Genomic DNA, 14,170 nt, shown 5'->3' with positions numbered 1-14,170 from the left:
CCCCAGGGGAAGAGAGTCAAGGGAAGGGCTGAGGAGGAAGGTAGAGGCCCTCCATCCGAAGGGGACGAGTTCTAACTGGTGTGAGGGGAAGTTAGGGACGCCCGCCACTCAGCATCAGGGTGCGTGGGTCTCCTCCAGGGGTTCGCCTCCCCTTCCCCTTTCGAGCCGGTCTTTGGTACAGAAGAGTCCAGCCTGGGTGCATTGGGGGTGTGGAGGGACCAATGAGAGGCTGATCCGCTTAGACGGGTGCAGGGAGAGAGCTGGCTGGGGCTACACCCCCGCTCCCCCTTCCCCCGCCAGAACTTGGGCCTGTCCTGTTTGACGTGCCCGCCGGAGGGGACGGAGGGGGTACCGACCGGAGCAGCTGTACTCCCCGCGGCCCAGGCCAGGCTCGCCGGGGGCGCCCCTGGAGACCCGCATGGAGGTAGGAGCCAAGGCCCCAGGGGAGCCGAGTGTCTCAAAGGAACCCCAAGGGGGTGGAGACCGAGTCCGGGCTGGAGCCCGCACGGCGGGGCGGAGGGGGGACCGCAGTGCTGGGCCAGGAGAGCAGCGGGGCTCGCCCCGGCGTCCGTGGGGGGCTGGGTCCCCGCGGCTCCGGCCAGGGCAGCGCCTCCTGCTGGCCGCCCGGCCCCAGCCCCAGCCCGCCCCCGGCCCGGACCCCCGCGGGCGCCGCCGCCTGGAGGGAGCCTTAGGGGGCGCTGCAGCCGGTCGGACCCCGCGAGCCGCAGCCGGGACCGAGGAGACACCGTGGAGGCGCCGGGGCGGGCGCGCGCGCTGCGGCCACGGGGCCCGGGTGGGGGTCGGCGGCCGCGCGGCTTCCCCGGGACGGAGGGGGCGCCTCGCCGCTCACGGGCGCTGCTCCCTCCGATCCTTCTCCCTGCGGGGCTCGGGGTCGAGCGCCGCCGCCCGGCTCCCGGGGCGCACGGCGCAGGGGCCCGCGCGGACCCGAGCCTCCGCCTAGAGCCCCGGAGCCCGGGCGGCCCTCGTGGCCGCGGCGGTGGGAGCTCGGGGTCCCCGCCTCGTCGGGGGGGGGGGGGCTTGAGGAGGGAGGGGAGGCGAGACGTGCGGATGGAAGGACAGTGGGAGGCGCGCAGACAGACAGAGGACGCGGACCTGGACAGGAGGAAGAAGAGGCGGAAACGGAGAGAGCGGGGCTGAAAGGCGACGGGAGAGGCAGTGACAGAGGCGGCGAGGAAGGGAGGGAGAGGGAGGGAGAGGGAGGGAAGGAGGAGGGAAGGGGGAGGGAGCCCGGGAGAGGGACGCGAGCCGGCGGCGAGCCGGGCGGGCGTGGGGCGAGGCCGGGCGCGCAGGCGGGAGCCGGCGTGCGGAGCGGCGGCCGGTCCTGCTCCCGCCTCGGAGCCCCGGGCCCGGGGGAGGGGGCCGGCCGCTAGCCCGGTCTATGTCTTTTTCTGACTCCAGTGCAACCTTCCTGCTGAATGAGGTAAACGCGGGGGGACCCCTCCCCAGTGGGTGGGAGGGGCGCCCCGCTCCAAGCTAGGAAGAGGGCCCGCACCTGGGGGAGACGGCAGTGATGGGGAGGGGGGAAGATGCAGGTGAGGCCGAGGGTGGACGGGGTGGGCAGGAAGGGAGGGAGCGACCAGGGCTGGCGGCTTCGGAGCACTGGGATTGGGAGGGGAGGGGAGGGGAGGGGAGGGGAGGGGAGGACTGCCTGGGGAGCCAGGTAAGGGGCTTAGATGAAAAGACGGAGAGGAGAGGCCTCCACTCACCCCCTGGTGCTCCTCTCTAGGCTCCCTGAGGGCAGCCTAGCAGCTGGAGTGCTGCCGGTGGTTGGCCTGGTGCTAATCTTAAAGACTGCTGGGGAAAAGGACTTCTCAGGACTGGCTCCTGACTCAGTTTCCCCATTCACTGTAGAGGGATTAGGATCTGTCCAGCTTCCTGTGCACTTCTAGGAGAAGCTGGAATGTCTTCTGGAGGCTCCCAAGAACTCCAACTCCCAAACCTGGTTGGTTATTCAGGCTCCCCCCCTCTCCGCACCCCCCATGTCCTGCTTCCATGCCTTGGGTACCGGCCAGCTGCCAGTCTAACACCCAGAACGAGGAGAGCAGGAATCCTCTCCTCAAATCCTTTTTGTGCCCTCGCTCTCTCACCTTATGCTCAGCCATGGAAAAGAAAAGGGGTTGGGGCCGCACGGATGTTGCCGGGCGTGTGGCTAGTTTCAGGACAGGAAGTTGGCAGGGGAACTGGAGCAGGCAGGTGTGGGTGAGATGAGAAATGGAAGGGGGCACTGAGTAGCGACACTGAGATAAGGGAAAGACAGCAGCTCTGAGGCTCCTGCAAGACCCAAGGGATGGATCCGGGGTTGAAAACCTTGAACCCATCCTCTGGGGGCGGTTGGCATGGCAACTCAGGCTTCAGAAGCAGACTAGGACACTACTGTCCCAGACGGGGACGAAGATAACAAGGTGTGTGAGGAAGGAGTGAAGCTGATGGCAGAGCCACGGTGTCGCTACCATCCTTAGGCCCCCGCGGTGGTGGAAAGAGTCCCCAAAGGAGAGACCAGGAGAGTAGATCCAGGGATGGGAAGAGAAGCAGATGCCTCGGCAGCTGTCTTCCCTGGAATCATCTTCCAGGAGAGAGCGCCCTGAAGGCCTTATTCTGTCACACCTCATGCCTCTTTTCTGCCCTTCTGGAAAAACAGAAGGACCCGAAGTGGCAGGGAATAACAGAGGAGGATCGGAGGAATTCTAAGGAACTGGAAGAGGGCACGAAAGTGATGAAGAGAACAGTGTCTGGGAGCCAAGGCTACCAAGGAAGCCAGTGTGTAACCACCCCCCAAATGGTGCCGGACTCAGGGAGGGCACCGTGAAAGCCGACAGCCTCCCTCGGCCCTGCTTGCCAGGCGCTTGCCAGGCGCCTGCCCGGCCTAGGGCTCCCACAAAGTTGTGCCAAATGCAGCAGGAGGAAGATGATAAGCAGAGCTGGGCTGCACCACTCACAGGGGTAGACAGACTAAAGCCGGCCTTAAGGTTAGGCCCCTTCTCTCCTTTTCGCTTGTCAACGGAACATGAACAAGTGACATAAAGGGGGAAGCCAGCTGGGTTGGGTGGTCTTCCTTCTCCCGAGCGCTGGGCTTCTCCCATAGAGCTCCTCCAACCGCGTGCACTTTGGTCTCCTGACTCCCCCTGTAGCTCAGGAAGGTAAAGCGATGAGGAGCAGATTCCCCATTCACTCTCCTGGGTGTGAGAAACTGGGAGTGGAGAAGGCCTGAGCTCAGAGGGGCTCCAAGTGGAACCCTCTTTCTGTCTCACCTCCTCCTCTGGCGGGGGAGTGCGGCAGGTGGATAATCAACATTCAGAGGAACAGTGTTGCTCAGGAGATGGGAGAAAGGAGGGAGCTCAAATGGGTGGATCTTTGGGGAAGTTTATTCCAGATAAGGGCTGCTGCTCGGTCTCTAACCCCACATCTCAGTGCTCCCTGGAAGGAGACTGCCTGGTACAGCGCGGTACTGAGGCTCCAACCAGGATCCGGGCACCCCACCCCCATCCTTTCTCTAAGGAGGGAATCTGGCCTGACACTAGTGATCGGGTCATCTTGCCCTTCCTTCCCGCTCTCAACCCCAAGGCGGCCGGGGTCCCACCTTCTGTCACTGCTCCCACAGTCCCCCCTACCTCCACCCTCCGGGTTCTTCCCTCCTCCCTTCAGGCTCCCCTAAAACAGCCCCTCCCTCCCCCAGTTCCCACGGATGCCTTGGCAATGCCTGGCACAGTCCTTGGCGAGGAAGGGAGGAAGGGAACCCCCATCCTGGCCAGACTAGGAGGGAATCTGCTCGCGCAACAGGTGTGGGGCGGCCGGACCCAAAGCCTCGCCCTTTGCGCGGGGTGGGCGACCTGGTCCTTGGCTGCAGGGTCCCAGCAAGGAGGGGGCCGAGCACCTGTCCGGGCCGGGGCCACTTTCACGGCAGTGGCCTGGGGTCGCCAAGCCCGTCCCTCCCCAGTGCCATCGCGGGGTGTGCCCTCGGAGTCTCGGGGCCGCCAGGGCCCAGGCCGGCCGCCCTGTCACCTGGGGCCCCTCCCCCGTCCGCCGCCCGTCCCCCGCCCCCGCGCTCCCCCGGTCTCCCCGGTTTCCTGTCTCCCCCTCCCTCCCCCGGCCTCGACCCCTCCTCCTCCGCCCGCCGCCTCCCGCCCCCCGCCCCCCCGCGTCCCCGGCGCGGGCGCCCCCTCCCCTGCTCCCCTCCCCCGCGCCAGCCCTTTGTTTCCCGGCGGAGTATTTCCTGGGTTGCCGAGCGTCCCTGTCTCCGCATCCCTCCTCGCCCCGCCTCCTCCGAGCCTGGGTCCGCCCCGCCCGCAGTCTCTCCTCCCCTTCCTCCCCGCCGCCCCGGTGCCCCGTAGGTGCCCGGGGACCCACCTTCCCCCGGCCCCGCCCGCCGCCCTCGCCCCGCCGGCCGCGGGCTCCGCGCGCCCCGCGCCCCGCGCCCCGCGCCCCCCGCCGCGCGCTCCGGGGAGGGGGTCAGGTGGGCGGGCACTATTGTTGTGGGAGCCGGCGCCAGCTCCCCGGCCGCGCTCGGGGTGGGACCGGCAGGGCTCGGGGGGTGGGGAGGGGAGCGGCGAGCGGAGCTCCGAGCAGCTGGTCTTCGCGGCTCGCTCCCTCCGTCGCGCTCTCGCTCCGCCGCCGCCCGCAGGGCTCGGGGCTCGGTGGCACCTCGGGCGCGGCCCGCTGTCCTCGCCCCTGCTCGGGCTCCCCCCGCCCGGACTCCCCCATGTATGACGACTCCTACGTGCCCGGGTTTGAGGACTCGGAGGCGGTGAGTGCCCACGGTCGGGGGGCGGGAGTTGGGGCGACTCCTCTTCTGCCTCGGACCCTTCCCCCCGTCAGGACTTCGAAAAACGCCCCAGGGCAGGGGCAGGGCGTGCAGGGGGCGCTCCTGGAGAGAGGGGGACGCTCTTGCTGCCGAGGGCTTGCCAGGGCCCCAGCCCGAGAGCAAGGGGCACGGGGTGTGTGCCCGGCGGGGGGAGCGAGGGGGCAAGGCGCAAGCAGGTGGCTCGGGCGCCCAGGACCGAGGGGTGGAGGAGGACTGAGGGCGGGAGGCCGCGGCGAGGCCGGCGCAGCGCCCGGAGCTCCCCAAGGGGGCTGGCCGGGCCGAACCCAGCAGTACCGAGAGGCCGGGCTCTCTGTCTCTCTCTAGGGGGGCGACAGCTCAGACCTCCTGTGCTTCAAGTAAAGGACAATTCCGAGAGTCAGGAACCAGCCCCAGAAGGATCGTAAACTTGGGGACCTCCATTATTCCCCCGGTTGCCCGCGGGCACTGCCTTGCCTCCTCGCCCTGCCTGGCCCAGCTCCTCTGGCAGGCTGGCAGCGAGGCACCCAGCACATGGGTGGGCCAGCTGACTAAGCCCCATGCGTTCCCCGCCTCCTGCCGAGGCATCCTCAGAGCAGTGGGCTCCCAGCTGCTGCTCAGCGTGGAGGGCCTGGGGCTGAGGCCAGAGGGCCCAGGGCCTGGGGATGGAGAGGAAGCGCTGCCTCCAGAACCAGGCAACTGATAAATATTTAATTCTCCTCTTTGCTTTTATCTCCTGACCCACTGAGACAAATCAGCTCATTAGGCAGTGATTCCCGGAGCTCAGAGAGCAGGGAAAGTGCCTGGAAAGATGGGGCAAGGATGGGGAGCAGCTTCTGGGTCCCTTGTCTCAAATATCCTGCATGAAGGCCTCCTCTGGAGAGGACCACTAGGTGGCCTGGAAGGCTCCCTGATAGGTGTGGAGGGTAGAGCGCTCTGGTCAAAAGGGGAGTATTTGCGTTTTTTTCAGACTCTTGCCAAGCCCAGGGTACAGGAGTTCTGGGGTTCCGAGTGGGCAGCTCTCCGTCCTTTTCTGGGACTGGGCTCCTGCTGGGCCCAATTCCCCATTGGGCCTCTGGGGCTAATTACATTGCAGCTAGAGCAGATGATTTGCAAGGCTCTGGTGGACACCTCTTTCTGACAGTTGAAGGGACAGCTGGCACGGCCCAGGGTGCCAAGGTGAGCTTGAGAATGAGCCTCTCTGAGGGGATGGGAGGGCCCTAGAATGTTCTTCCCATCCCCGGTGAGAAGGCGAGGGCTGTTGCAAGGTAAAGACTGACATGGGGATGGTGCCGGGGCAGCCTGCTGCCCCCTCGTCGGGCTCCCGACCCCTCACTGGTTCCTGGATCACCCTCCCCCATTTCCCTTTCTCTTGCCTGGCTCCTTGCTCTCCCTGAGGCCCCCTCTGAAGCAGTAGGAGGGAGATCAGGCTCTAAATAAATCCACCGGCTCATCTCCCTCCTCTCCTTCCCCCGTGCCAGGCAAGAGTGGAGCTGCAGCCTGCCCACACACTCACCAGGCAAGGGGGGCACCACCAGGGCACCGTGCCAACTCCTGGCAGCTCCAGAAGTACTGAGCCTCTGGCTGTTTTGGCATAACAGGGGGTGAGGGAGGCAAGACCCCAGAGCGCACTTGGCAGGGCAGCCCTGGCCTCCCAGGTGATACCAGAGCATGAGAGATGGCTGAGCTCTGGGGACTTGGGGATAATGGAGAGGGGGTTCCATTTCGAGCACAACCCATTAAACCTTTAGGGGGAAGATCCTGTCATTTCCGTCCTGAGGTGAGAGGCCAGGTGACCCAGAAGCCCCAGGCAGGGACATTAAGATTACTAAATTAGACGGAGAGCCTGTGGAGCAGAGGGTCAAGGTCAGACCCCTCCTCAGGCATAGGCCTGGACATCTAGGAGGCATCTGGTAGGTATTTATCAACGTGAGTGGTCATCCCGCCTTCTCTTGCCTCCTTCCCGTTGGCCCGTTCACTTCAGACAGCCATCTGCCATGGCTCGACCCCTGAAAGGAGGTCCCCCGCTCCAGCGACAGGCCAGAGGTTCTTCCCAGGGCTCAGCGGCTCTTGACCCTGCTGTCAAGCCAGCCTTATTTTGTTCTCAGGAGATGGGGACTAGCGGGCTGACTACTCCTCTGTGAAACGAAAGACTTTCCCCCCTTTGTGCTACCTTCATGCCTTCCGTCTACCACAGACATTGTCTTAGCTTAGGCTCCAGGCCCCAGGGTTAACATCAGGCTGACCAGCGCTCCTGCTGCCGGTGGGGCTGGGCCACAGGGCCTGGGATATGTGAGCTTGTGTTCCCTACTGGGAGTCTGGCTCCAGCTGCCTTCCGTGAGTGGTCATGCACGGTGAGCTGGAAGGAATGTTCCTCAGTCGGAGGATATTCTAAAACCCCTTCCCTACACACGCACAACACACTCCCACGTGGACCCCTCATCTAGACTCCGATCTTCTCTCTGCCGCCTGCGCCTCAGAACTGATGGAGGTACCTCTTCAGGCGTCTGATCATAAAGGGGAAACTGAGGCAGAAAACAAAAGATTCCCTTTCCCCAAGGCATCCTGACTTCTACCCTCCCGTCCTGAGGTCCAGCTTCCCTTGCTCATTTGTGCGTCTCCCACAGGGTCTCCCTCACGGTGAGCTCCGCAGCCCTCCAAATGTCCCCCCCTGCCCAAAGTCCTGTCCTATGGGCAGGACTCGGAGACTCTCCTGGCTCAGGTTGCCAAAGACCCTGTCCCTACATGTCCCTACATCCGCAGGGTCCTCGGCTGGGTTGCCTGGAACTGACAGGTCCTTTCTCTAGGGCTGATATCCCTTTGGGGAAGGGCTGGGAGATGTAGGCCAGATGGTAGGCGTGGCCGAGCCTCACTGGGGCCCAGGGAGACAGCTTTGTGTTGCCTTCTCAGTCTGTGTCTTGTTTGCTGCCCACACCTGGCCAGTTGCCCCAGCAGGTGTGAGAGCAAAGAAAGTGGGGGTGGGGAGAGTGGAGAGGAAGTGACTTCCAGGAGTTGGCAGCTCTGTCCTCCTCTTCACCCTGCAAGGGTAGGCACTGGGGGAGATGCGCTCTAAGGGGGTGTGGATGGCTCTATCCTGACACTCAGGACCAGTGCCATGCCAACCAGCGTCTCTTGACTGTTCCCAGCTGACTGTACTCCTGCCACGCATCTTAAAGGGATAAGGACCAGGCTGCTTTGCAGGCTGATGGGAACAAGAGGGCTGGGTCTTTTAGATTCAGAATCATCTCCAATATATCATCTTCAGCACATCTCCCTTCACTCTGCCCCAGAGGCCAGGGTAGAGGGGAGGAAAGGAAGGAGGAAAGTGAAAGCTCTATTCAAAGCCGCAGTATTAATAGGCTTGGGGGGAGGGGCCCAGATCCTAGCACATATGGATTGGGCTGGCTTTCCTGCAGCCCCAGAGGCACTGGGCCCTTCTCAGGGAGATGGAAGGGACCACTGGGGCCCAGCCGCCCATGTGGACGTGGACAGGCTAGGGTTAGTGGAGGCATGGCTGTCGGAGGTATGGGGTCTCTGTGGTGCCCCTCACACCTGAGCCCAGGGGTCACAGCCTCTCCCCCATGCCAGGGTTCAGCCGACTCCTATACCAGCCGCCCATCCCTGGACTCAGACGTCTCCCTGGAGGAGGACCGGGAGAGTGCCCGGCGGGAAGTGGAGAGCCAGGCTCAGCAGCAGCTTGAAAGGGCCAAGGTATCAACTTGGGTGGCCAGGCCAGGCCAGGCTGGGGTGGAAACTTGTGGTTGGTCCTAAGTCCCCAAGGGTCAGTGGGCAGGATGCTCATGAGTGTGCAAGAGTATGTGTGTCCTGGGTGTTCCGTTGGGGCCTCCGCCTCTACTAATGGGGCACTGAAGTCAGAAGGGATGCTGGGAGGCCCCCCTCATTTGTGCTGACGGCCAAATTCCCTAGCACAAACCTGTGGCATTTGCTGTGAGGACCAATGTCAGCTACTGTGGCGTACTGGACGAGGAGTGCCCAGTCCAGGGATCTGGAGTCAACTTTGAGGCCAAAGATTTTCTGCACATTAAAGAGGTGACCAACCCCAACCCCAAAGAGAAGCCACCGATATCCCTGCCCTAATGCTCCTGCCCGAGCTCACATGCCTCTTTCTTCGTGTTAGTCTATAAACAAGTCCCCAGACTCCTCAGCTCTTACCCAGAACACATACCCGTACACCCCTTATCTAAAACCCGATCGGCAGGGCCCCCATCCTTCAGAGACCTGGCTTGGGCCTCAGTCTCCATATGCATAAAGTGAGCAGTCAGATGAGTTGCCTCTTAGGTTCCCCGTGACAATAGTGATGCCTCACACTGAAGTCTTGGGTGGCTCCGCCCCGACTGCCCTTCCTGCCCCCTTCCTTTTGTGCTCCCTTCCTCAGACCAGGTCTCTGAATGCCTCCCTGGCTCCTTCACATTGAGGAGCCGGGACTGAGGCCTGGGCGCCTCCTCTCACCACCCCTTCCCCCAGAAGTACAGCAATGACTGGTGGATCGGGAGGCTAGTGAAAGAGGGTGGGGACATCGCCTTCATCCCCAGCCCCCAGCGCCTGGAGAGCATCCGGCTCAAGCAGGAGCAGAAGGCCAGGTGAGAGCAGGGTTTGTGACACAGTAAACATACCCCCCAAACACGTGCACTTCACCCTGAGTACACGTCACCACAAGCACACTCGGACCCAGCCGCACACATTAGCGCCGTGCAGACACAGGAGCCAGCACACGCAAGTACATGTATGTCACACACACCGCTCCCTCACTAGCTAAGATGTAAGGAAACATCTACGACTATTAAATGGTGTGCAGGATGTGCACACACACAGAAGCCGACTGACCTCCCTCTCTGCCCTCAGGAGATCTGGGAACCCCTCCAGCCTGACTGACATTGGCAACCGCCGCTCCCCCCCTCCATCGCTAGGTAGCCTCCCCCCACCCCGCCCATCTTGGGGGGGTGGGTAACTAAGACACAGGGGGCGAGGGCTTGTTCCTGTGAGGTGAGCCTTGTGGGAAGGGGTTGGCGGAGGGACCAAAAGAGCTCCGAGAAACCCAGTGTCTCCCCTGGGGAAGGGAATACCGTGTGCCCAGGGCTTTTCCCCCTTCACCAACTTTAATCTTTTATTTCCTTTTCCAAAAAGCCAAGCAGAAGCAAAAGCAGGTGAGTCAAGGAAGGGACCTGGGCTGGGGGGGGCTCATGGCTCATGACTCACTGCTGTGGGGACAGGCTTCTGGGCCATCACTGTTGGAAAGGCAGGAGAACAGAGAAGGGAGGGAGCCCAGAACTTCTGAATCTGCCCCACACCAGTCAGGCATAGGACAGGTGACAGGGCCCCACGGTTTTGCCTGACCTCAGGTCAATTCTGCAGGCAGAGCATGTTCCCCCCTATGATGTGGTGCCCTCCATGCGGCCTGTGGTGCTGGTGGGACCCTCTCTGAAAGGTTACGAGGTGAGAGAAGGTCCCTGACCTCAAAGAGTTGCTTCTAACTGGGGCAGGGGCAGTGGGAGGGGGTGTCCCCCCACAGGAGTTCTGGGCGCGGAGGGGGCAGGCCTCAGGGCCGTGCCTAGGGATGCCGCCTCCCTCCATGAGGACGCTTGGTCAGTCGCATGCCTTAGCCCTAACCCGCCCTCCTCCCCTCCACCTCCCCAGGTCACAGACATGATGCAGAAGGCTCTCTTCGACTTCCTCAAACATAGGTTTGATGGCAGGTAAGCGGCTCTGGCCCCAGGTGGCATGAGAACCAGGGAGATCACCATCTCCCTCCAGATGCCTGTAGCGAGGACTTTTCCAAAGAGAAAGCTAGTGGGACCTGGGTAAGGAGAGGCCTAAGGCTTGAAATTTAGAGGTGGGCTGTGATTCCCGCCCCCACCCAGGATCTCCATCACCCGAGTCACCGCTGACCTCTCGTTGGCAAAGCGATCTGTGCTCAACAACCCTGGCAAGAGGACCATCATTGAGCGCTCCTCCGCTCGCTCCAGCATTGGTGAGAAGTCCCGGTCTCCTGCTTCTCGGCCCACTCAAGCGTTAGTGAGACCCTTCCTCCTACCTTTCTCTTCCCTGGCACCTTGCAGTCCTGTCCAGCTCCTCTACCTGCCCCAGCACCGGCAAGAACCACCGCAGCCACCCCAGCTCCCGGTCTCTCTGCTTGCCCGGGCCTTGAGGAATACCCTCTCCCTCCAATTCCTTCCCATCTACCATCTGGGAGTGCCCACAGCCCCGCTGGAGTAAGAAGTAGGAGGAGCCCCAAGGTGAGCATCACAGCTCGCTTGCTTGCCCCCTCCACAGCGGAAGTACAGAGTGAGATTGAGCGCATATTCGAGCTGGCCAAATCCCTGCAGCTGGTAGTGCTAGATGCTGACACCATCAACCACCCGGCACAGCTGGCCAAGACCTCGCTGGCCCCCATCATCGTCTTTGTCAAAGTATCCTCACCAAAGGTACATCAACGGTGGTGGCGGAGGAGGCCTACAGGGCTGCCCTCCCATGAGGCGGTACAACTCTACTTGGTCCCTGCCCCAGGGGTCCTGAGTTCCCTTTTCCTGCTGCCCCTCTGTCATCCTCACTGGCTACTGACACCATGTCCCAAGCGGGGGACATGCCCGGTTCTTTCTAGGCCCAGCTCTGCCCTTTCCCCTCAGGTCCTCCAGCGCCTCATCCGCTCCCGGGGGAAGTCACAGATGAAGCACCTGACTGTACAGATGATGGCATATGATAAGCTGGTTCAGTGCCCACCGGTGAGTGCCTGGATCAGCTACTGCTGTGCCCGCTCTTGCTTTTCCAGGGCTGGGGGAGTGATGGAGATGGAGGGGGGTGCTGCTACTGAGAGGAAGCCAATCTTTCCCCTTTTCCTTTCCTCCCTAGGAGTCATTTGATGTGATTCTGGATGAGAATCAGCTGGAGGATGCCTGTGAGCACCTGGCTGAGTACCTAGAGGTTTACTGGAGGGCCACCCACCACCCAGCCCCTGGCCCTGGACTTCTGGGCCCTCCCAGCGCCATCCCTGGACTTCAGGTACCCATCTCCAGTTCTCAGGCTAAGCCAGCCAAAGCACTGCCCCCTCCTGGCCCAGGGGACTGCCCTTGGCCTCCAGCTCGAAGGCCGAAGGATTGCAGATCTCAGCTGTGCTGTACAGAGCTAGGGCAGATGGGCATAGAACTTCCTGATGAAAAAAAAAAAAAAAAAAAAAAAAGAACTTCCTGATGAGAGGGGGAGGAAATCAATGAGATGGGTAATCTCAGGTTACTTTTCTGGGCTCACTCTTTCTTTTAGTCTGTCTTGAAGGCAGAGCCTGAATTTTGCAGGAGTCCAAAGCTCCAGTTTTCCAAGTCTCAAGTGGAAGATGCTTCTCCCTCCTTGCACCATCTCCTGTATCCAGGAACTGAGAGATGAGGGGGGAAGAATTGCCCCCACCCCAACACACACACACCAGGGAGGGGAGGGAGGCCAAGGCGAGGTTGGCCCTGTCTACTTAGAGCTGTTGTGTTGTCCCCAGAACCAGCAGCTGCTGGGGGAACGTGGCGAGGAGCACTCACCCCTGGAGCGGGACAGCCTGATGCCCTCAGATGAGGCCAGCGAGAGCTCCCGCCAAGCCTGGACAGGGTCTTCACAGCGTAGCTCCCGCCACCTGGAGGAGGACTATGCAGACGCCTACCAGGATCTGTACCAGCCTCACCGCCAACACACCTCGGGGCTGCCTAGTGCTAACGGGCACGACCCCCAAGACCGGCTCCTAGCCCAGGACTCGGAGCACAACCACAATGACCGGAACTGGCAGCGCAACCGGCCCTGGCCCAAGGATAGCTACTGATGGCCTCCTGCTGCCCTACCCTGGCAGGCGCAGGCACAGCTGGCTGGGGTGCCCACTCCAGGCAGGTTGGAGTTAGACTGGCATTAGGCTGGCACTAGGCTCAGCCCCCACAACCCCTGCCCAGCCCCAGCTCCAGGGCTGCCTGTAGTCCCAAGGTTCTGGGAGAAGCAGGGAGCCCCCTTACCTCCTGGGCACAGTGAACCCCCTAGGCTCCCATTCCAGGTACTAGCTGTGTGTGCTGCACCCCTGGCACCTTCCTCTCCTGCACAAGAAGCTGCCCCACCGGGCAGTGCCCTCAGGCCAGGAACCCCTTCGCCAGGGGCCTTCCCACCAGACTCAGGGAAGGGATGCCCCCTCAGAGTGACAAGAGGGTGGGGGTGCGGGCAGCATGGCACGAGGAAGAAGCAAGGTCCCCGAGCAGGCACAAGTCCTAACAGTCAAGGGACTTGGGGGTTGTGCTTTGGGGTTCGAGGTCCGCCACTCACCTCACTGCCACACGTTAGAAACGAGACAATCAAAGCCCAACAGGGTGACACTCCTGTCCATCAGCTGGGGTGGGGCATCCGCACACGAGGCTGGAGCAGCAGGCAGGCTAGGCTGGGGCCAAAGGCCTCGCAGCTGAAGCTCCCAAACGGTTCTCTTCACCTACTGGGGAAGCTTCTTAACACCTGACAGCGCCAGAGAAAGGAGCATGGTCAAGCCAAACGGCTGACAGGAGCCAACCTGGATTGGGGGTTTGGGAAGGGAGGGCGTGTATAGCAGAGAACATATGGAACAGCTTCGGGGGCCTCCTTGCCCCCCTCATTCTTTCGCTCTTGCATCCAGTCATATCTGTTCTTGGCCCTCATGCCTCCCGGGGCACATGGGCCCAACTTTATTCGCTGATTCATAAACTGCTGCTTGTTAAGTTAGGGTTAGATGGGGAGAGAGAGGACGCAGTGGACAGCCCCCAGAGGCCCTGTCTACCCGACTACCCTTGCCTTATGGCTCTAGTGTGTGACCTACAGAGCATGTTCCACAAGACCCCCACCTCACTGTCATCACTAATAAACACCATGCACAGTCCTGCAGGCTCCTGTTCTGTGTGTGCTGGCTCAGGTGACCAAGTGTGTCACTGGGCAGTCCAAGCCTGAAGGAAACAAGTATCCTGGCCCTCTCTCTCATGGAGGAGTCACTGACTGGGATGGGAACAAGGACAGAGCTGGGGGAGGCACTATGCTCCCAGGTGCTTCCTCCCACCCAGGTGCCGGAAGACATCTCAGAAAGGACCTGCTCTGAAGGTGGGGATGAAAAGGCTGAGGTACAGCCTTACACTGTCCCTGCCTCGAGACAAAAAAGCCCAGGAGTCTGCCCAAGAGTTCTTGTAACTTGAACTCCATGTACTTGCCGGCTCTGCGGCCTTCTCCCCACAACTGAGCTCAGTGGGCCCCAGCTCACCACTCCTTAAAGCTCCCAGTCCCCAGCTCTGCCCCTCCCGTGAGCAGTGGGCTGAGCCATCAGGGAGCCACAAGCAAAGGTACCGAGGTCTGGGCATCCGGCACACTCCAGCGGGCTCCACCGTT

At 62.0% G+C, this 14,170-nt stretch overlaps 1 protein-coding gene across 4 annotated transcripts; it reads left to right on the top strand.

The window, feature by feature from the left end:
* The first annotated feature begins 1,276 nt into the window (after positions 1–1,276).
* Positions 1,277–13,673, top strand: CACNB3 (calcium voltage-gated channel auxiliary subunit beta 3). 4 transcript variants are annotated; one of them, XM_026000228.2, is made up of 13 exons: positions 1,277–1,441; positions 8,384–8,506; positions 8,723–8,845; positions 9,281–9,396; positions 9,659–9,723; positions 9,941–9,960; positions 10,169–10,249; positions 10,451–10,509; positions 10,675–10,784; positions 11,087–11,238; positions 11,440–11,535; positions 11,663–11,812; positions 12,294–13,673. In XM_026000228.2, the coding sequence occupies exons 1-13, from the start codon at positions 1,400–1,402 to the stop codon at positions 12,606–12,608; spliced, it is 1,452 nt and encodes a 483-aa protein (XP_025856013.1). In that variant the 5' UTR covers positions 1,277–1,399; the 3' UTR covers positions 12,609–13,673. The 4 variants fall into 4 exon arrangements, 2 of the variants coding, with proteins under 2 accessions (XP_025856013.1, XP_025856012.1); XM_026000227.2 differs by lacking the exon at positions 1,277–1,441 and adding an exon at positions 4,397–4,762; XR_012002875.1 differs by lacking the exons at positions 1,277–1,441; positions 8,723–8,845; positions 9,281–9,396; ... (7 more) ...; positions 11,663–11,812; positions 12,294–13,673 and adding exons at positions 2,919–4,762; positions 5,892–5,974.
* The last annotated feature ends 497 nt before the right edge of the window (positions 13,674–14,170 follow it).

This window comes from Vulpes vulpes, chromosome 8 (genome assembly GCF_048418805.1).
Source record: "Vulpes vulpes isolate BD-2025 chromosome 8, VulVul3, whole genome shotgun sequence".
In the NCBI taxonomy this organism is placed as follows: domain Eukaryota; kingdom Metazoa; phylum Chordata; class Mammalia; order Carnivora; family Canidae; genus Vulpes; species Vulpes vulpes.
This window is presented reverse-complemented; position numbering and strand designations above follow the sequence as displayed.